General features: G+C 36.4%; 1 protein-coding gene across 2 annotated transcripts in view; it reads left to right on the forward strand.

The window, feature by feature from the left end:
* Positions 1 to 4,725: 4,725 nt before the first annotated feature.
* Positions 4,726 to 22,470, forward strand: part of LOC121739777 (serine protease 33) — a 50,856-nt gene continuing 33,111 nt past the window's right edge. The window contains exons 1-2 of one of the 2 annotated variants that reach the window (XM_042132340.1): positions 4,726 to 5,533; positions 21,407 to 21,928. In XM_042132340.1, the coding sequence (XP_041988274.1) occupies positions 4,900 to 5,533; positions 21,407 to 21,928 (1,156 nt within the window). In that variant the 5' untranslated portion in view covers positions 4,726 to 4,899. The remainder of the gene's footprint in view (positions 5,534 to 21,406; positions 21,929 to 22,470) is intronic. The other variant, XM_042132341.1, reaches the window with a different exon arrangement.

The raw sequence follows: 22,470 nt of genomic DNA on the forward strand, positions 1-22,470 counted from the left end.
TTGTATTAAATGCGTTTGAAATTGCTGACGTAATCATGCCGAACTTCCGCCGCGTAACTTCGGCATGGTGTGTTTAGACACTAATAATTAAAATATAGTGTAATTATTTTTGGCACTTTGGCACACAAACCGCGCTATAGCAAAATATAATACAACGCACGACTATACAATTTAAAAGCCTAGTCTGTACGAGGCTATTGAGGCTTCTTACGGACGAACGGCACGCGTCGGCGGCAGTCGACGACAATCGGCGGCACGTGTTGGCGGAAGTCAACGGCAGTCAGCGGCACGTGTCGGCGGAAGTCGACGGCAGTCGGCGGCACGAGTTGGCGGCAGTCGACGGCAGTCAACAGCAGCCATCGACAGTTTATGACGCTTGCAGGGGACTATCACGACATTTCCAAAAACTATCATGTTTCCAGAACACTTTGTTGTAAGATTACAATAACATTACCGTACAGTACTCCCAAATTAATAATGCGTATGGAAATCTTCGCTAATTGTCGTACTCACGAAAACACCTGAATCTATGAAACTAAGAGCCCCAAACAATGAACTTGCATTTTTCACCTTGTTCAAAGGAAATAGAAGTAAATATCATATAGCCGGTGGCTGTCCGCTGTCGCCGGTCCGTCAATAAGTGCCTCACACACCGGGAAGCCATCGCGGCGTTACCGTGGTAACGTCCAAGCAACATCAGGCGCCTCTACGTTGCTGCAAAGCGCTGTTTTTCTTACAGTTAATTTTAAATCAGCACTTGCAGCGACGTCTTCCGACGCTCGGGAAATACGATCGTTGCCGAAAAATTACGAAAATTTCTATGTTATATTCAAATATAATTTTACTAAAATCATTAAAAAATGCAAAATATTGTTAAATCCGCTGTGAAATATCAACTTTTTTAAGATCTCTAGTTATATTGTTCATCTGTCAAACGGTGTTGCTTGGTAGAGGTGGTGGTAGGCCCTCAGTTGTGACGTATCGCCTAAAGGTAAGCGTCCACAGGTTGGTATCGTACGCAACGGACGTCTCGCATCAAACTGATATTTTTTTCACAGTACGTTCACTCTATCGGCAGCGTACGGATTACCGACTAGATTAGTAAATGAATGCTCGAAAGGGGGGTGTGGATGGAAAATTTGAAAGCAGAAATTTTGACTTAGGAATTTTATTTGGACTTATTAGGAGATAAACATACTGGCTAGTGGCTAGTCGGTAATTCGTACGCTGCCGATACAGTGGAAGTACTGTGAAAAAATTATCCGTTTGATGCGAGATGATACCGACCTGTGGACGCTTACCCTTACGCGGTACTTCACAACTGCAAGCGTGATAAACTGTCAACGGATACCGTCGACTGCCGTTGACTGCCGCCAACATGTGCTGCCAACTGTCGTCGACTGCCGCCGACACGTGCCGTCACCTGCCGTCGACTGCCGCCGACGCGTGCCGCCGGCACGTGCCGTTCATCTGTAAGCGCTCTAACTTTCGTGCCACTAATTATAAAAATGGCGTTAAATTATTCACGCTTTATCCGAATCAAGGCTTTGATAAAACGCCTTTCACGTTCACAACAAATATGTCCCACTTTTCGTGTGAGTCAGCGTTTTCAAGAAAAATTTTACTCAACATACACAATAATATAGAGAAGCGGACTTAACATACATCCTTGTGGCGCTCCGGCAATTAAACCGAATGAGACTGGATAAACGGTGTCGAAAGCTTATAAGAAATCGATAAAAAAAGTTGTTATAAACCCACCATTATATACAGTACCTTTATGTTATAAAAGTAGTCACTAAAATCAACTTAACGCCCCTGGGGTTCAGTGGTTGAGCGTGGTTCTTGACTTTGAGTACAGGGATTTGATCGTCTCGTTAAAACATGTTGTTTCCTGGTTAGGGCGATACAGGTTGATCACCTAATGGTGTGACAAGAAAGATGCATGCGTCAGATACGGGTTTGTAAAAAGTTGATCCTGCGCTATGTTGCTAGTCATAATATACGGATATCCCACTGGGTTCTGAGAGAAAATGAAGAGAGAGATATAATATACTGTGTGTTATACAGTGTGTTAGTGTAAACACCGTTATCCTTGAAACCATCAAATGAGCCCGTTAAAATGAACACCTTTTTCTATGAGAAAAATCAAAAAAAAAATGTCGTCTTCATACGGAGTTCCCAGCATTGCTCTTATAGAAAAAGTTGTTCATTTTGACGGGCTCATATTTTGATGGTTTCAAGTATAACGGTGTTTACACTAACATCTTGTTTATTTTTTTATAAAATTAGGGGGCAAACGAGCAGACGTGTCACCTGATGGAAAGCAACTTCCGTCACCCATGGACACTCGCAGCTTCAGAAGAGCTGCAGGTGCGTTGCCGGCCTTTTAAAGATACACACTGGACTATAATATAATAACCAAAATAATGTCCATACTAATATAAAAAATGCGAAAGTGTATTTGTCTGTCTGTTGCCTCTTCACGCCCGAACCGCTAAATCGATTTTGCTGAACTTTGGTATGTCCCTCCTTTGTCCTTTCAGCCAAATCGGTTCAGTAGTTTGGTCATGAAGAGGTAATAGACAGACAGACGAACAGACTTTCATGCTTATAAAGTTACGAGCTTTTGCCCGCGGCTTCGCTCGCGTTAAGAAGTATTATTATATACAAACTTTCATCCCCTATTTGAACCCCTTGGGGTTGGAATTTATCAAAATCCTTTCTTAGCGGATGCCTACTCATAACATCTACCTGCTTGCCAAATTTGTGTGCGTTGATAGAGCACTATGTCAATCAGTCAGTTAGTCACCTTTGAGTTTTATATATATAGATAATATTAAGTAATTATATTAAAACTTTATAAATATATACCTTCGCATTTATAATATTAGTATGGAAATATGGATGTAAATAGGCCACTGCCGCCTCCCCCCTGGGACGATGCAGCCCATAGGCCATACTGCCTATAAATAAATCCAGAGCTGACCGAGAGTGGTGCACCAATATAAACTGTCAGTTAAAATTTGAGTGTTTTCTAACGAGCACCGGAAGTCGGTCGGTGATGTGTTTGTAATTGACGTCATTACGAGTTTCTCCCGCCACCAGCTTTCTGCATGGCGCCGCTTATGTAACCAAGGGTGGATTTGCATATTAAATGAGGCTGTTTTTGGTCAATATTTGGTTAAAAATATCGATAGTTTAAATCTAACATGTTTACTAATATGCGAATGTGTACGTCAGTCAAAAGTTTTACGAAGCATTAAATTTTAGATCAATTATGTTTATTACATAGATTTTTATCCCGGCATTTCCACAGAAACGAGAACCACCGCGTGCTGTATAATGAAGTCCACGCGGACAGAATTACGGGCAACAGCTTGTAGTTTATAATACATATTAGAAAATATGACATTATTTTAATGATATCATAAACAATTCTTGTTATATAATTTGATTATTTTAATATGTTGTAATAAACAAAAATAAATTTAAAAATTCTTGTTATATTTAAACTTGATTATTCCATAAAATTAATTTGTACTGAGTCTACGAGGCGCGGGCAGTGTGTTACTAAAGACATCAACGCGTTCTCTGTTCGTCTACAGCGCTACATGGCGCTACACTAAATTTTACGCCGAAATATAAATTATTTTTAATACTACTATTTTGTAATATTATCTGTAATTTTGGAACTGTTTTAAATATTATGTCTTATAATATTTTTAAGCACTTCTTTTGATAATTTTATCAATCAGAAATTATAAAATTTGTTAAGAAAGAATATTTTTTGGAAGCTGTAACGGACTGGAGTTGAAATAGTAATTAAAATATTATATTATTTTAACTTAATATTAAAAATAACGCCATCTACCGGCGCACATTTGGACTAGAAGCTACCTTAGCTTAGTTTTTAACCGTATGCGCATGTCATTACTAGTGAAAGCCTTACTTTGTTATGAGTTTTTCACCGCTAGAGAGTGCTTTTTAATATTATGTTAATACTATATTTTTTAAACTTAACATGTACGAAAATTTTAAGTTAGTCAAATTATTACTTCAAAAAATCGTAAGCTAATAAAATCTCTGGTTTTGTTAGGATAATTTACATAAAGTATATTTTATAATTTAGCTGTTTTTGAACTGAACTTAGTATAACTTTACCACTAGTTCCAAAAAAATAAAGTAGAATCAAATCTATGCTTTAAAAATACCTTAAGAAAAGATAGGATTAAAAGCTAAGGAAACCAGATCTAGATTACATGGTTTAAGCTAACTCGGTGAGCGGACCCGCGATGCCTTTCACACATTATATAAATAGACCCATTGGTTTCAATAGGGTCATCTAATTCATAGAGACTTCTACAAAAACCTACCCATACCTTTCCTGATCTAGATAAATAAAATTCGTACACACGTTATTAATAACTAGAGAGAAGAAGACTAAGTACTTAATAATGTTTATCATATTTACGAATCTAATCCAGAAGAATGAAATAAAGGCAAATAATTTATATATAGATAATAATGGAAAATCCAGTCACATGGCTCCACCGGGAGATCCATGATAGCTCGACGAGCCCCCGATACCAGGAAACCCACATCACAATGAGGTCAGGAGGATCCGTGACGTCATCCCCAAAACGCGGTTGCCGAGCAACGCTATCGCCGTTACGTAAACCGAACACATTCCTTACGTAACGTCAGTCCGCGCTCAGTGGGGGCCGCGCGCACACCGACCGCGCTCACTCCCCGAACCGCACGCGTCCCCGAACCATGCGCACCGCCTGAACCCGAAACCCCCCGAACCATGCGATAAACCCCCCGCGAAAAAATAACTCACGTGAACGCGGCGAAATAAAATGAAAGTGAAACCCTCGGAGCAGTGACCGATACAACATGCTGAGCGAAAATAGATGGAAAGTGATTCTGATCGTGGTGGCGTCCGTCGCGACCGCCGAGCCGAGTCGCGCGCTGAGCCTCGCGTACGGGAGCCCCCCCGGCGTACCCGTGTTCGTGCCGAGGAGCTATCGGCGCCGGGGCCGAGCGCGGGTGCTGTTCCTCGACGAGGACGAGAGCCGGCAGCCTCTGGGCCGGGGGGAGATCGACCTGACGGACCTGCCGCTCAAGCTCGACGACGGACCCGACTACGAGTTCACGTCGCCGGACGAGAAGGGCACGGAACGGTTCTACGAGCCGGCGACGCGGTTCCGCGCGCTGGCGCACCCGAAATACTTGCACCAGAACTTCGGTAGCCCGTACGCGCCTAATTTCGGGTTCACGTACCCCGGGCAAGTGCCGTTCGCGCCGCCGCGGGCCGGGCTGCTCGCAGCCAGCTCGGGCTGGAAGGCGCGTAGCCCCCGCGTCGTGTTCCCCTACGCCCCGGACAGTGTCAACTCCGTCCAGACGAACTCCCACACGGGTCCCATCGCGGACAACGTAGTGTTCCGCGAGCAGAACTTCGGCGCGAGCGACGTCGGCGCGGAGGAGCAGCTGCAGGACATCGGCGCGCCCGACGCTTTCGCGGAGAGAGGTGAGTCGCTTGCGGTTTGAGGAAATGAATGTCGACACTTTCGAACATCTGTGCGATAGTCGGCGCACTTTTACATCGAACTTATCATTTTACTCGACGTTTCCAATATCATTGCCATAATATTTTTTACAAAGATCGACACTATAGCAAAGCAGTCATTATTAGGGATAGAAACACATTTAACACATAACAAATTTGATATAGTAGAGCCAACTTAGCAGATTTTTACAAAAATCGAATTGATTTTTTTTACAAAAATTTACGCTATAGCAAAGCAGTCATTTTTATAAGGAATAGAAACACATTTAATGCATAAGAAATTTGATATAGTAGTGCCGACTTAGCAGATGCATATATTATTATCATGTTTATGCCAAAATAATGATGTTAATTTGAAAATTTCAATAATAGTCTATCATTTTTACATCTTGTCAATATATTACTAGTCAATACCAGTGATTGGAATTATATAAACAAAATTACATAAAAGTAATCGACCCACAATAAAATTGATTTACATAAATAAATAAAAAATATACGTACTTACTAATAAGGTTTTGTTCGCACTATTAATTATTAATTTTGTAAGTAATTAGATAGGCGAATTTATGATTTTCTCACGGATATTAAAGTATCAAGTTTATTGCTAATGATCACACACAATAAAAATATATAGCTACTGTTTATTACGTACAGAAAGTTATTGGGGAAGTAACTATCTTGAAGCATCATTCTATCCAATTATTAGTCAATATTAAATAATAGGAATGTTAAATAATTCCTGTCAACGTAACGAATACATTGCAAGATACCCTGGCTTTTTTTTACGTCCTAACTTAATGTTATAAATTCCATTTATTTTTAATAATAAATAACGATATTATGAAATGTCTGAGAATTAACATAAACTGAAAGTGTATCTACAAAATATATAAACTTCAATTTTATTATGTAACAAGTTCCATAATTTTACTCAAAATTAACTCGAATATTTCTGCACATCGAATTACATAGTACAGAAAATTATTACTATTTTCAAACGATAAATATATTAAGTAATATTGAAAATTGAATTTCAATGCATATGTTGTTAATTTTAATTCTAGTAAAATTATTATTTACAAAAACAGTTTTCGATGATTCTGCTAAAAGATGATGATTCGGCAAAGCGGAGTAAAAACTCTATTTTTGCACGCGAGAATTCAAATTGAACACCACTTAATCTTTTAATACCTTCTATAGGTGTAAAAGTATAACAAATTCATATTTTTAACAGAGAAAAGCGCATTTACCGTTTCGTGTTCGTAAAATATTCATAATTTCTGAACACCTTTTATATACGGAAGATATAAACTAAGTTATTTCACTCTCTAACCATTTGTTTATCGTTAGAAAAGTGTTAGCATCACAAAAAAAACTCGTAAACCAATTTAGTCGACGTAACACGCAATTTCGAACTCTATGTTTTAGGGGATAGGATTCAAAATTACTTCGTAGTGGAACTCTCGTTTTCAATACGCGCGTGCCGGTAATATGTAAGCAAATCGAGTTGAGTTTTCACGCTCTTCTTGATTTTATCGAGTTGATGGTAGACGCTCCTCGCAGTGGGCATTACATTCCCTTCCTTATAGCATCATAATAATTAAATATATCCTATAAGGAAGATTAGACTTGAAAGATTCCTCATATTGATACGTACTAGCTATTCACCAGGACACGAATAAAATGTCATTTTCTAAAAATGATTCCTAGCTAGATCAAAATTTAAAAATATCGATTTTTGTTACTTTAAAAAATGAATACAAACAATTAAATTCTACATAATAATAGTAATAAAGAGTAAGAGCAATATTATCAGGCCTATGGGCTATGACGTCACGACGAGTTATCGTTTTTGTCGGGGGTTAAAAAAGGCTTGTTGCCTAAAATGTAAGTAAAATTCATTCAAACTATTATAAGCGATTTTTGTTACTTTAAAATATTAAATAAACAATTCAATTCTACATTATTAGTAAAAAGAAGAGCAATATTATCAGGCCTATGGCAGAGTAGACAGAATGATAGAGTATACCGACTTAGAACTGATGTTGAAATTTTTAAATTTAACGTATTATGACGAAAATCGTCGCTAGGGTTGTTAACTTGTTACCTACGAATTTAAAACTATGACATATTCGCTGGACGTGTTCCTCTTTGGTCGTATTGTTGTTTGTGTTTTGGCACATGCGATTAAAATTGTCAGAATCTTTATTTTAAATATTTAAAAATAAATTAAGTATATCAGCCAGCGCGAGGCACATTCCGCTTATAATCCTAGTGAAACCCGACGAATTTGACAGATATTGAAACCTGTCCGTCTCTTTGCAGTCGAACTACTGGTCCTTATGTCTATTGTGCCTATGGGCTATGACGTCACGTCGAGCTATGACGAGAGACGTCTCGTATGGGTCCTGGGTATAGTCTGAAGCACAACGTAACAACAAAAGTTATTTTGCATGAAAGCGGTGGCCATTCTCATATTAAAGTCATTTTGAAATACAATATAAGAAAATGCAGGTTACCTATTTAATGCGTGTTAATCGCAAAATGAAATGTGTAATTCATTATCAATGGCCTCAATGGCCTTAATTCAAAACTCTGAAACAAACCTTCTGAATAATTCTTAAATAAGTAAAGAGCTGAGACATGACATTAAATTATCTTAAGGTCGTCGTCATACGTCATACGTCGCAATGTGATGTAGCGACGTAATGCTATGAACTTTATTTACTATGTATAGTAAATGTAGGGTGTAACAAAACTAAGTGGTAATACTTTAGGATGTGTACGCGTTCCTTATAGAGAGTTAACTGTGAAAGTAGCAGCGCTGAAAGACCAAATACTTTTTGTGTTTTGTAGCAAGCGCCCCAGCATCACGAGTTTCCCCAGATTCCCCATAAAAAAGTAAAAAAATAATATTTCTCTTTCACCGCTGCAGGTACTTTTAGAGTGAACTCTATACAAGGGACTCATACAGACCCTAAAGTATTGTCACTTAGTTTTGTTACACCCTGTATGCAAGGCGATGCGCATCGACAGACTTGCCACCCGGTTTTAAGCTGTTAGTTTCAAAGAATGACTTATTTAAAAATGGTAACGTCCGCGTCATAATAAAACTATTGAAAGGCGTGAATAATAACTGACCCTAACTCTTTAAGGGTCTTACTTCTAAGTAGTAAGTAGGTCATCCATGATGATGATATGTGGCGCCTGCGCCGGAGCAAATATCGCACGTTCTGCTATTTCGGTCATTACGTCACAATTACGTCATAATGACAGAAAACATCTCTGGATGTTGCGCAAGTATCGAAAGCGAGTCTAGAAAGTTTTTACACCAATATTAGAGCTGAAAAAACGCCTAACCTATTTAGATGACCTAGTTTGGAAGGCCTAAGTCAATGCTTTATAACGATGACTTGTAAGAATACTTATGAAGCCAACTATAATCTACTCTAAGAAATCTGTGCCAAAATCAAAATCAGACAGATATTTTAGGGGCCTAAGCACATTTGCTCTATATAATATTGCGTTCTTAGTAAAGGTAAATATTAATGATATATCTACACTTTACAGTTATGAGCTAGCTGCCCCTTAACTTCCGAATTCCGATACAATAGAAAATCATATCAACTCGATCTCAGTAGGATTTAGTACTCCTGGTCCTGAGTCTTGACATCTACACTAGCGCGCGATTGCATCGTGCTGTGGCTCAATTTAAAATAAGCGTTTGTTCAAAGCGAAGTCGATTTTGATTCGAGTTCATTCAGAGTATGGATCATGACGAATCATGAAGGTAAATCAAATTGATATCGAATCAGACTTATAACAAAATCTAACACAAAGTAATCTTATTTCGGTTACGTAGCTAAGATAACAATGTCAAATTTTAATGACGATGTTTACACTTTCCTGACACAATATGTTTCTCAGGTTTTATCGGTTTTTGTGCCATCAGTGAAACCGCACTTTTCTCTCCCACGACTGTAGAAAATATTACGTATTGTCTCCGTTTTTATATAACGCGTATTCCGGTGGCTTATGATCCGGTGAAATCTGACAGGAGGATAATGTTTTCCTACTCATCCTAAAGGATAGGAGAAAATCAATTAAAATTTTACTGTTCATAACAATTACTTCAATAAGGTCATGTACCATCGAGTAAATTGATTTCTAGGCAGTTGACAGACCCACGTCATTTCGTCGGATCATGTCAATTCAATGATTGTGATCTGTCGGCTAGGTTTGACGTAACGCGACCAAACTACGTAGGTCCCCCATCTGCCTAGGAATCAACTTCACTGATATTACTTAGAGTCAGCTTACAACTAATTTAATATAACTAGTACCACTGTATTTCATAAAGACGGTAAACAAAATAGGGATGTTTGATTTAGTGATATTGTAGCGGACAGCTTTTGTATCTTGTGTATATCAAAATGGGGTAAAATAAAATATATGCAAAACCTAAGATAAACGGTGCAAGTATGAATAATGCAATAGACGATATTATCAATAATAAAATTTATATAGAATTTTAAAAAATCCGATTATAAGGTTTAAAGCGCATTATCCAAATGCCGTAGACAAACATTTAGTGCAAATGAGTGAATTCAGTTAAAATTTTACTTACTGCAGTCTAAGACAGAGTCTTACACCTCTTGCTGTGAAATATTTGGCTAATTTATGAAAAGAAACTTATTGGTGTTTCCACAAACTGCTATACCATCTTAAAGATTTTTAAAGATGAGGATCACTAGCTGTGAAGCAGAGCCATAGAGAAATATTTAATACACGGGGAGCAGAGCGTTCTTTCTCCAGGATGTCGTATATAGAAAACAAATACAGGACAACAATGTCATCATTAATTATCAGTTCTTACGATAAATTTCGATTTAACAAAGGACCTACAGTGCGATGACCAAATAAAAGAATTTGCAGTTTGTTAGTTTGAACGTGCTAATCTTAGAAACTACTGGTCCGATTTCAAAAATTATTTCAGTGTTAGATAGCCCATTTATTGAGGAAGGCTATATATTATCCTCTATTTCTTCGCTCCTATTAGTCTTAGCGTGATAAAATATAGTCTATAGCCTTTCTCGATAAGTAGACTATCTAACAAAATAGTTCCTGAGATTAGCGTGTTCAAAATTCAAATAAAACCTTTTAAATAATTTCCTCCCGTGTTTTCCACACTTTCCTCTATTTCTTCGCTCCTATTAGTATTAGCGTGACAAAAATAGCCTATAGCCTTTCTCGATAAATGGGCTTTCAAACAAAGTTAAACGCGTTCAAACAAAGAAACAAACAAACTCTTCCCAATTATAATATTAAGTATAGATTAGTATAGATATGCCTACATCACTACAGAAAAAAGTTTTTTGTCAAAATGGCAATTAGTTGAGTAATGAGGTAGGGCCCCTAAGCAGTACTAGCCCAGGGCTTCAAATTCAAGATCCGCCCCTGACAGTGTGGACAAAGCTAATGCTAAAGCTCTCAGAACTTAATGTATCTCATATCTACCCCCCCCCCCCCCCCGTTTTTCGTAAAACTTATTTTGTCATTCGTCCCCAAAAACTTATGCATAAACATTATCAAAATAACACCAATCGCAACACAATCTTAATAGAATATTCAATAACAATGCTATCTTTACATCTTGTTCAATTACATTTTTATCTAAATTGAATCATACTCTCTTCTCGTCAGCTTTGACAGTATTGCTTCTGGTAATCTCCTTTTAGTGTCTAAACACACTATGCCGAATTTTTTGTTTTGTTTATTTTTGTTTTGTTACATCCTGTACAATGTTAAAATTCTACCAATAACACATGTTTTGAAGCGACATAACACAAATAAAGTCAACTACTCTTTTCCATGGCTGCCAAAACTCAATACAAAACTCAATAGGCACTTATTTGCTCTTCCATACTGGAATATAAAGTGTGTCTGTCTGTCTGTCCGTCTGTCTGTCTGTCTGTCTGTTACCTCTTCACAACTAAACTACTGAACCGATTTTGCTGAAATTTGGTATGGACACACTTTGAGTCCCGGGAAAGGACATAGGATACTTTTTATCCCAGAAAATGTACGGTTCTCCCACGATAAACGAATTTTGGCGCATGGAGTCGCGGGCGGGATTTTGATAAATTCCAACCCCAAGGGGTTAAAATAGGGGATGAAAGTTTGTATATAATAATACTTCTTAACGCAAGCGAAGCCGCGGGCAAAAGCTCGTAATTTTATAATGTTATTGCTTTAAAACAACAGGGTGATAACAGGGTGTTATAATTGTTTATTATAACACCCTGTTATTACTGTATAGCAATCAGCTACTATCTTTATTATAGAAAAGGAAATATTTATCGTACAACAAGCAGCAAAAAGTATGTTTGCTCGTATTATAAGGCGCAACCAAAGTGAGAGCTATGTTAGCACCATTGTTTATAATTTCTTTATTATAACACCTTTTTGTAACTTTCATTGTGATTCGACGTTTCTAAGTTAAACGTAATCATAATATAAATACGTTCCAATTTTTAACGTTCTATGTTGATAAATATAGAAGTTATGAATTTTAAAAAAAGTTTTTTGGCTCTACTGTAAAGTTGGGTTTTTCGAGATACGCCACTTCCGCTTTCACCCGTCGATATCATGATACAATATATTTTTAACCGACTTCCAAAAAGGAGGAGGTTATATGTTCGGCTGTGGATATATTTTTTTTTATTTGTCAACGATTACTCCGCCGTTTGTGAACCGATTTTCGAAATTTTTATTTTGTTGTATTAGGTTTCATTCCAATTTGGTACCATGTTCACAAAAGTGGTGACTTGATGATGGGATCCATGAGTAATCGAGGGAACTCCTCGAAATTTGTATGGAAACATATAGTGATTTTGGTTTTATAAGAAGTATCCTAAGCATATGCTACCAAAACGCAAGATTTTTCACCGAGGTATACTATGGTTCCGAAGATACTAAGAGAACTCCGGATTCCTTATAAATACAAGTTCGCGGGTTTAGGCGCTGTTTTAAGAACTGAAAGCATATGCTACTATGCAAATTACATTCATCATCATCATCATCATCACTACCATGTCAGGGTCACCAATGTCACAACTCACATGGTTGTATATGGATACAATATACACACAACACCATAAAAAATCATCAGTCATCACGTTATGTCCTTATTTATTTGGTATATTTCAAAGCGATTTTAATATAAAAAAATATACTTAATGTTGTTTCAAAATACATAATATTTCAAGTAACACAAAATTGAACATAAGTAACAAATTCAACCTTTACTCCAGAGTGTAAGGCACACATTTGGGTTAGACTGAAGGAAACGGGGCACTATGAAAAAAATACGTAGAAATTTTTTTCGTCCAAATAACTTCTTATAACCACTCTTTTTGAATATAGGTACCAATCGATAGGGGGCGCCAAGGGGAGCAAAAAAGCTCAGATAAACTTTTCTCAAAAATCAACCCCTGTCGAAAGACAGGCCGAAATGTGACCCGTTAGCAAGGAGAAAATACTTAAAAAAATTTGGACGAAAAAATTCAACCTCTTATAACCACCCCTTTTGATTACACCAATCGATAGGGGGCGCCAAGGGGAGTAAGAAAGTTCAAATAAACTTTTCTCAAAAATCAACCCCCGGCCAGATACAGGCCGATATACGAACCTCGTTAGTATGGCGAAAATACTTCGAAAAATTTTGACGACAAAAATACAACCCATAGGGGGTTGTATTTTTGTCGTCAAAATTTTTATTATACCAATCGATAGGGGGCGCCAAGGGAAGCAAAAAAGCTCAGATAAACTTTTCTCAAAATCAACCCCTGTCGAATGACAGGCCGAAATGTGACCCTTGTTAGTATGGCGAAAATACTTAGAAAAATTTGGCTAAGGTTTAGGAACCTACGTCAATTAAATGTTGGTGACATGGGTTAAGGAGGATTGTTTTGGGTGAGAAAAACTCCTAATTACCGTTTCCACCGCCAATAAACTCTCCGTTTAGAAGAAATTCGCATTTGAGATTTTCGTAATCTTCAGATAAGATCATCTGTTTTCTGATGTTTACGAAGTATTTTTAAGGCATCTCAAGGCTGTGATGAGTGGGTCTTACTTAACTACTCAGCCACGGATACCAAAGGGGGGGGGGGGGGCAGGGGGCCAAAACAAAAACAAACCCCCGCCAAAACAAAAACAAACACAATCTAGAAAGTCCAAAAGTAGGTTAGGTTAGGTTGGAACTTAGACCTCAACACCCAGACCCAGAAGTCGACTTTCTTTTGTAGTAGTTTGTCAAATAAATTGGGGTAGGTTTGTAAACATTTACCAAGATTAAAATAATATTGAGGGGTTGAAGTATTTTCTTACGCGATGGTTAGTAGGTAACTAAAAAGAGTGAAATTATTATTTTTAACAAAAAATTAAAACCGACTTCCAAGGTAAAAACAATAATAACATCCTTATAATATGAACTAAAAAGTATTAAATAATTTTTCCTATCTAATAGTGCCTTTTTCCGAATTCGGCTAAACCTCATTTCTGTACTCAATCTTCATAATTTTGAAGTCGGTGCCAGTTCCAAAAGTTTCAAATATTCTGTCAGAGAACTAAAGATTCAGCAAGATTGAGTACAGAAATAGTAGAGGTTTAGCCGAATTCGGAAAAAGGCACTACTAATAGTGCCTTTTTCCTATCTAAATAGGAAAAAATATTTAATACTTTTTAGTTCATATCATAAGGATGTTATTATTGTTTTTACCTTGGAAGTCGGTTTTAATTTTTTGTTAAAAATAATTAAAATGAAATAGTTTAACATATTATAATAGTATAGTTTTAAAATAGATATATACATAATCTTTTTGTTAATTATTAGAATTAATTCTATTTTTCATGTAGAAGTAACACCGCGTTCGACTTGGTATAATTTACTTTTACAGTGCTGAATATTGAAAATAAAAAATATCCACAGCCGAACATATAACCTCTTCCTTTTTGGAAGTCGGTTAAAATAAATAAATTATCTTACAGTATGCTTACTTAGTGCACTAGATAGCTCGCAAAGCCGTTGCGCCAAAATTCGTTTATTTCCCGGGAACCGTACATTTTTCCGGGATAAAAAGTGTCCTATGTCCTTTCCTAGGACTCCAAGTATCCCCATACCAAATTTCAGCAAAATTGGTTCGGCGGTTTGCGCGAGCTTTTTGAAATTGCAGTCCAGTGCATTCAATAAGGCCGTTGACGTTTTTCCGGTAGCAATCCAGTGCTGGATTGTATCACTGGATTGGTAGCACGATCTTACTAAGTCAAAGTGTGTTAACTACCTACCACGACCTATAAAAATGGACTTCTTTTAAGTGTGACTTCCGAACGTGCCGGCCTCTTACACAACGCTGACATAACAGTTGTGCAACAACTATTAAGACCTTTTGTTTTGACCAATTGACCTTATAGCTCGACTTCCTTAAATGGAAGGAAAGGTGTTATGAAGATGATTTCCGATGCACGTGTTTAACAACATATGACGTTGGGCCTAAACGAACCTGCGTTAACAATATAACCAAAATATTGTAGTTTCAAACAAAATCACTTCTAAGGGTTAAAATTTACTTGTAAAAATATACGAATTGAAAAAAAAATTAAAAACTTTGATAACAAGCGTATCTGTAGACAGAACCATGATAGATGGGCTTTTGTTAAATCGCTATTTCATAATAAATAACAAACAGAACAAATATTTCAAATAAAATCTCTGCATCTTCAAAAGAATTCCATTCCATTCATTTGTATGCACATTTCGTAAGAGCATTGGAACTATTCTAAACCAGTTGTATTTTAATTTCACCGTTAAGTCAGAATTTATATGATGTCATATGAGTTAAGAGGAAGCCTATATTAATAATTTCTACTTTAACGACAATTTTAATGCAACTTACATGTAAAAATATGTCGTGATCGTAAAATTACATGTTTTTTGGAAAAAATTAAATATTACTGTTAGTATTTTTTGTGCTATACAGTCTATCTTTAATTTCTACGAGTATATCATATTGTATTGATTTTGGCTGTTCTCGATTTGATATTTTTATGCATGGAAAAAACTTATTTGGATTCGTAATAATAATTGAATGTAGCAAACACTTTTAAATATTGCGCTCTATATCTCATATTTTTTTACATTTCGTTATTGTATTGGAACTAGGTAAACCGGAAGTCAAAAAATAACAAAATAGGGTTTCTGCTTGCCTTAATGTTATATTTAATAATTATTAATTTTATGTCATATTTTTTTCACTAAACATATTAAATATTGAGTACTTCTGAAACTGAAGACCAAAATGTTATTCATGTATATATTTTTAGAGTTTCAGTTTCAGAAAATTCCTTTATATCATTTTACAACTAAGCCGTGAAAAATAAAATGAAGATTACATAGTTATTTAAATTAGATAAAAATTTTGTTACTTTGTTTACGGAAAGAATTTTCACTTCTTATGCAACCTATTTTAATATTATTTAACCTCTATATATATTTGTATAAGTACCTATTTATTATAATTATTATTTCAGCTTATTAAATTACATGTAAACGTTAATAATTTTGTAAATAATCTAACCTACATGCGCCTTGCTTATGTCACTAGCACATAATTAAAATTACCGACGGATACCTCAAGCAGATTTTGATGATAATCTTGATAATGTAACAAAATATTTTCGCACGCAGATTTGCTTTAACAATGTATACTTTCTCACAAAAACAATGAGTTGGTTGGAACCATTTCTGTTTTTCCTCGATCTAGTTTCCAATTTCCGACAAAGTCGCGTGTTTACGAACTTGTGCAACAAAAACTTCCCCTTAAAGATTTCACTGTCGCGCGCGTCGGCATGTGACACTACGAATCAGGGTTGTCACTTAGGGGACTTTTTACCGCGGTTCATTCTAGTTGAACGGTTACCTAATTGAGAACGCAACGTGACGCGTAGATGCATTTCTTTTGTACTGAATTGACAGATTTTTTGTCAAACGGAAGTAATTTTAGCCGTGTATGTTTGTATCTGAATTATTATAATATTATGTATATTGTTTCGCCGCCTTTGATCGAATTTTAATAAATTAGTTACAGGTAACGTACAATTTACAAATAGGTCGACTTGACTCGATAATTGAAATGTAAAATTTTACTGTCTGCAAAATACTGCTTGCACCATGTAGTCCAAGTTAGGTAACTAGAAGCCCAAAGTGGTTATTGAGCACTTCTAGTGGTACTATATAGTGGTATTAATAAACAATTATCCGGGCGAGCGAAGCGATCCCTAGTATATCCCACAACCTGCACATTTTGTGGTATACTTTACGGAAAAACTATCACACTTGTGCTTTAACATAGTAATTTTTATTTATATGTAGATTTGTTATCATCAGTCAGTCAAGGTGTGACGACGCCAGCCCTCACAAGCTCGGCTTTTAGCTAGTTATTATAATGATCTCATTATTATTAGGCTTATGATCTGCTCATTTAGTACATATTATAACAAGTTTCTACGATGTAGCAACCCTACTGCTAACATAATATAACTGTCCCACTCGCACAGCGGATTCCTGTATAATGCATCTTGTTCCCACATTATTGTGTCATTGACATTATATTTGTTAAGGCCTTTTACCTTCCCAGTTTTTGTGACAAATGCATATTATTATAAATCTCTTATATAAGATTCTCAATTTACATCTATGCTTCACTAAAATTTTATTATGACACTCTTTTACATCGTTTACCCATACTCTTGTATAAAATATATCTCAGTGTTGAAATAAAACTATATTTGTCTAGATACAACTAAACTTTTTTTTATTATATTGGACTTTAAAGTTATATCTGCCTATTTTAAAAATGGCAAAGAAAAACGGAAAACAATTTTTAATCATGTTTCTTTATTCTTAGATTTACTCTTAATATTTGCCAAATTTTCACTGTGTAAATGCATAGTCATCCGCAAAATGTTACGTATATGTAAAATGGGTCTGTCCGTTTGTCACTGATGGGGCGATATTACATACAATACAAATAACGTGTAATTGTATAACATTACGATCGGCACGTGAAAGCGAAACGCTTCTTGTACCGACCGCAACAAAACTCTCCATAGTAATAATAATAATATCTATGGACGCTTCACACCACCTCAGTCTGGCCCCGTGCTAAGTACCTGAAGGACTTGTGTTACAGGTACCAGACATCGGAAATATATTTAATACTTTTATACTATACATATATTTCAGATTTTATTATATAATACACATATTTAATACACATCCATGACTCAGGAACTTTGAAAACTTTTTGTCCCGTCGGCGGGATTCGAACCCGTGACCCCCGGCTTGAGCTGCCAACAGCCCACCAGCTGAGCCACAGAGGTCGTCAATAATTCTGTATAGCTCCATAATTCTGTATAGCTACGGTATTCGCAGTTCTCGTTCGAATCGGATTCCGAACATTGACAAATCCATTATATCCCTACTAATATTATAAAAGAAAATGTAAATCAGTCTGTCTGTCTGTTTCCTCTTCACGCTCAAACCGCTGAACCGATTTTGATGGGTATGGGTATACTCTGAGTCTTGGGACAGGACTTAGGATACTTTTTGTCTCGGAACAATCATTTACGGTTCCCGCGCGATATACAAAGACACAAAGGAGTTTTGGTTGCGATAAATGAATAAATAAATAAAATCCAGTGACGAATCAACTTGTATCCAACGTCATAATATTGTATGACGATCAAATCCAGCAATCTAATCCTCTCGCTTCGAAGGTTGCCTAGAAGAGATTGCTGCTTAGTAATGAGGCCGCCTTTGTGTGCTTTTTTCTTATTTTTTATACATATATTTTAAACTTTGTCTAGTAATTTGATTGTGCACAATAAAGTATATTTTCATTCATTCATTTCATTCATTCATTGTACGGCCATTTTGAATACCACAACAGTAGTACCAGATAATAAATGTAACTTTAAACTTTTATTTTACCTATTTAATGCGTTTCTGAGAAATAAACATACTGTTTGCGTGTTTTGGCTGGCTTGGTTTGGCCTTTTACTCGAGGAGTGAAGAAAACAGCTGGTTCGACTTCTTCCGTATATTATTACAAATTTTTACAAGGGCATTGTCCAAAAAAAATTACATATACTTTTTTTTTCGTTAAAATAGGGTATTTTAAGAATATAAATTAAATAATTTTGAAATACATTGGCTAGTTTTTTCTCAATAAATTTTTAAAGTTTCGTTCTGACGTCATCATCGGCCGCCAATTCACCTCTGCATATGTTTTCAATTTCCTTTCAATCTTATTTAAAATGGCTGGTTCGTCAAATGCAAGTTCTCATTATGTGAAAGCTGATACGAGAAGCTTACCAAAAGTTCGAAACGTAATGTTGGTCGAATTTATTGCTAATTTAACGCCATTGAAGGTCAAACAAAGGTTAAACGTATTTGTTCAAAAATATAAGTATTTTTTTCGTTTATATACAGAAAAACGATCACTGACCTTATTCCTCGAAATGTTTTTGTAATGAGCAAAATTAAAAAAAAAATCGACAATCCCCATTGTAGTTAGCGATTTTTAGCGAAAATGTGAAGGGGTTACAATGCGTATTTCAAGATGGAGAATTCAGAATCGAATGTAGGTGCGTATGAGGGGTTCTCACAGCAGCTTCGACCGCGTATCACGTGATCGGCGGCCAATCGCTGCAATTATCGCGTGATGGACGACCAATGGGCTGCTACAGGTATTGTACGTCAGCTAGACCAGGATAGCAGATAATATATCTTGTGCGTGAACACATACATAACATTATAATATAATAGCAATCAGGAACACAGACCTCTTGGGGCTTATTTACTAGTATGTATGGTTAAAATTATTATGCGCACTTATAGATTCATAATATTATGGTTAATAAAACTAAATATATAGTTCACCTTTAATTCCAGTCTTGCATAAAAAAACTACTAGAATATCTAAAGGTTTTTAATAGGTCTGAAATATATCTATGAAAAATCAGGTGTTAATTATTGCTCTTTGAACATTACTGGTATATATGTGTAATGATGAAGTTTAATGATGTTGTCAGTCTATGTATGTATGTGCTCTCGTAGAGGCTAAACTACTGGTCCGATTTTTATAAATGATGAGTCAAAAGATATTTTCTTATAATTATAGCACATACATATTATGTGACATTGGCTTTTTTGTTTTTAAAGTTTTGTTGTGGGACGTAATTCTTTGTTCACTTTTTGTTATGTCTAAACTAAAACAACACAAAGAAACAAACGGTGACGCACGATCGAGAAAAATGGAAGTCCCTAGGGGAGGCCTTTGCCCAGTAGTGGGACAGCAAAGGCTTATAAAAAAAAACCAAAACAATATGTAACATTGTTGCAAACGGTACCGTTCGTAATATTGGAGTCCAAGATACGACATAATGGTATTATACAACAAATTTATAGCAGACTTCTTTGTGATGCTGGTCGACTTATTAACATACTTAATGATCAAATTAGCTACGATTTTCAGTTTGTCATATGGCCATAAAGTATAAACTACGTGTCCATCTTCACATTCATAAGTGTTGTTCTAAACTGGAATAAAAAATTATAGCTATAAGTCTATTATTTTTACCTTTTTTTATGAAATAAGGGAGGCAAACGAGTAAACGGGTCACCTGATTGAAAGCAACTTCCGTCGCCCATGGACACTCGCAGCATCAGAAGAGCTGCAGGTACGTTGCCGGCCTTTTAAGAGGGAAATGGGGAGGGTAGGAAAGGAATTAGGGGAGGGTAAGGAAGGAAATAGGAGAATAATAATAATAATAATATCTATGGACGCTTCACACCACGTCAGTCTGGCCCCGTGCTAAGTACCTAAAGGACTTGTGTTACAGGTACCAGACAACGGAAATATATTTAATACTATTATACTATACATATATTTAAGATTTTTATTATATCATACACATATTTAATACACATCCAGACCCGGGAACATTGAAAATTTTGTTCCGTCGGCGGGATTCGAACCCGCGACCCCCGGCTTGAGCTACCGACGCGCTCACCACTGAGCCACAGAGGTCGTCAAAAAGAGAAGGTAGGGAAGGGAACAGGGTTGGGTATTGAGCCTCCGGTATACTCACTCACACGGCGAGACACAGCGCAAGCGCTGTTTCAGGCCGGTTTTCTGTGAGCCCGTGGTATTTCTCCTGTCGAGCCGGCCCATTCGTGCTGAAGGTAGGGTCTCCCACGTCAAACATACCTACATCTATACTTATAAATACATCAACTTTGCAGACACTACTTTTAACATTGTATCTCTATTTCACCAAAATTTGGTTAAACACCAACAAATTTTGATCAATATTCTATAGCTACCAACCAACTACGGTTAGTTTATTTGAAATAAACTTAAACCGAACGCACTTACAAAATTCTTGGTAAACGTTCGGAAAATTGCTTTGAGCATAAATACATGCATGACACTCTATGCATTACATGTGCTCTTATACGGGTGATGCACATTTAAAACCGCCATTAAATTTTTATTTTTGTATTAAATCTTAATAATATTATAATTAATATTGTATAAACTCATTCTAAATATCTATAAATATTCTAAGACTATTCTTAAACTGTACATCATCATTTCAACTGTACATAAATATTTTAATGCATGCTTTTTCTCTGCTTGAATTAAATTTTCCCTATTTTCTCTAACATGTAAAAATTTCACACTCAATTATTTTTTCTCCTTTGAACAGATGCCAAAGACCTACATCGAGCTCATAAGAAAAGAACAGAGTATAAAGTTAAAAAAATTGAATCCAAACCGCCGTATAGGCTAGAAAAACCGATGTTCGTACAGACTAGAACAGTGAAAAGAAACTTCTTTGAATATCCGAACGCAACGGAAGATGTGCCAGCGTTCAAACCGATCTCCGACGCGCAGATGCAAAAGATAAACGAGATAATAAAAGACGTGATCAAACCGAGTGACCAGGGTCACAGGAAGGGCAAAGCGGTGGACGCTCAAGCGAGTTCATCAGATATAAGTGTAACCCAAAAGAAAACTGATAGACAGTACGAGAAAAAGTGTCCTCAAGGTGGTACATGTGAAGTGTTCTTCTACTGTTGGATGGTCGGTGGACTTCTAGAGGGATCGTGCGGTGGTCTCCTGAAAGGCTGTTGCCACAGAGTAGCCAAAGCCGGCATCCTCGGCGTGCAAGATTCCAATAGTCTCGAATACGAGGGATTGAATTACGGACCAGTCATTAACGACGAAAGTAAGTGTTCGGTTCGGGCTTACACTGTGACCTAATGCGGGAAGAAGCTAATTTAAAAATATATATAATTTCTTCCTCAAATTAAAAATATATTTTTTTTTAATATAGACATACGGGCACGTCCGTCTAGTCCTAGCTCATAGAACTGGCGGGCCGTGACCGTGTGTTATAAGAACTATTTGGCAGTACTTTCGTTATTTCAGGAGTTATGTCACAGTGTACCTAACCAATTTGGATTCAAACTAACAGAGCTCAGATGTGGTCGAATGGCAAGACATAGATAGACTCTAGCTTGTTCCGGGTCCAGGAGATACCAGGTACAATTTGTATATAGCATTACCTATTTCTATTGCTATTCTAACTATGTCTTGCTTCACATCCTTATGTATATATATTAACGCATATATTTCGCTTTGCTTTTTCTTGGGATCAGGTAAGTGCTTCTTTTCTATTACTTAATCCATCTTACGAGTACTAATAAAGGTATTTACGTTAAGTTATAAGTTATAACTATTCAATGTTCGCTGACTGTGTCGGTCATT

This window comes from Aricia agestis, chromosome 2 (assembly GCF_905147365.1).
Source record: "Aricia agestis chromosome 2, ilAriAges1.1, whole genome shotgun sequence".
Lineage (NCBI taxonomy): Eukaryota > Metazoa > Arthropoda > Insecta > Lepidoptera > Lycaenidae > Aricia > Aricia agestis.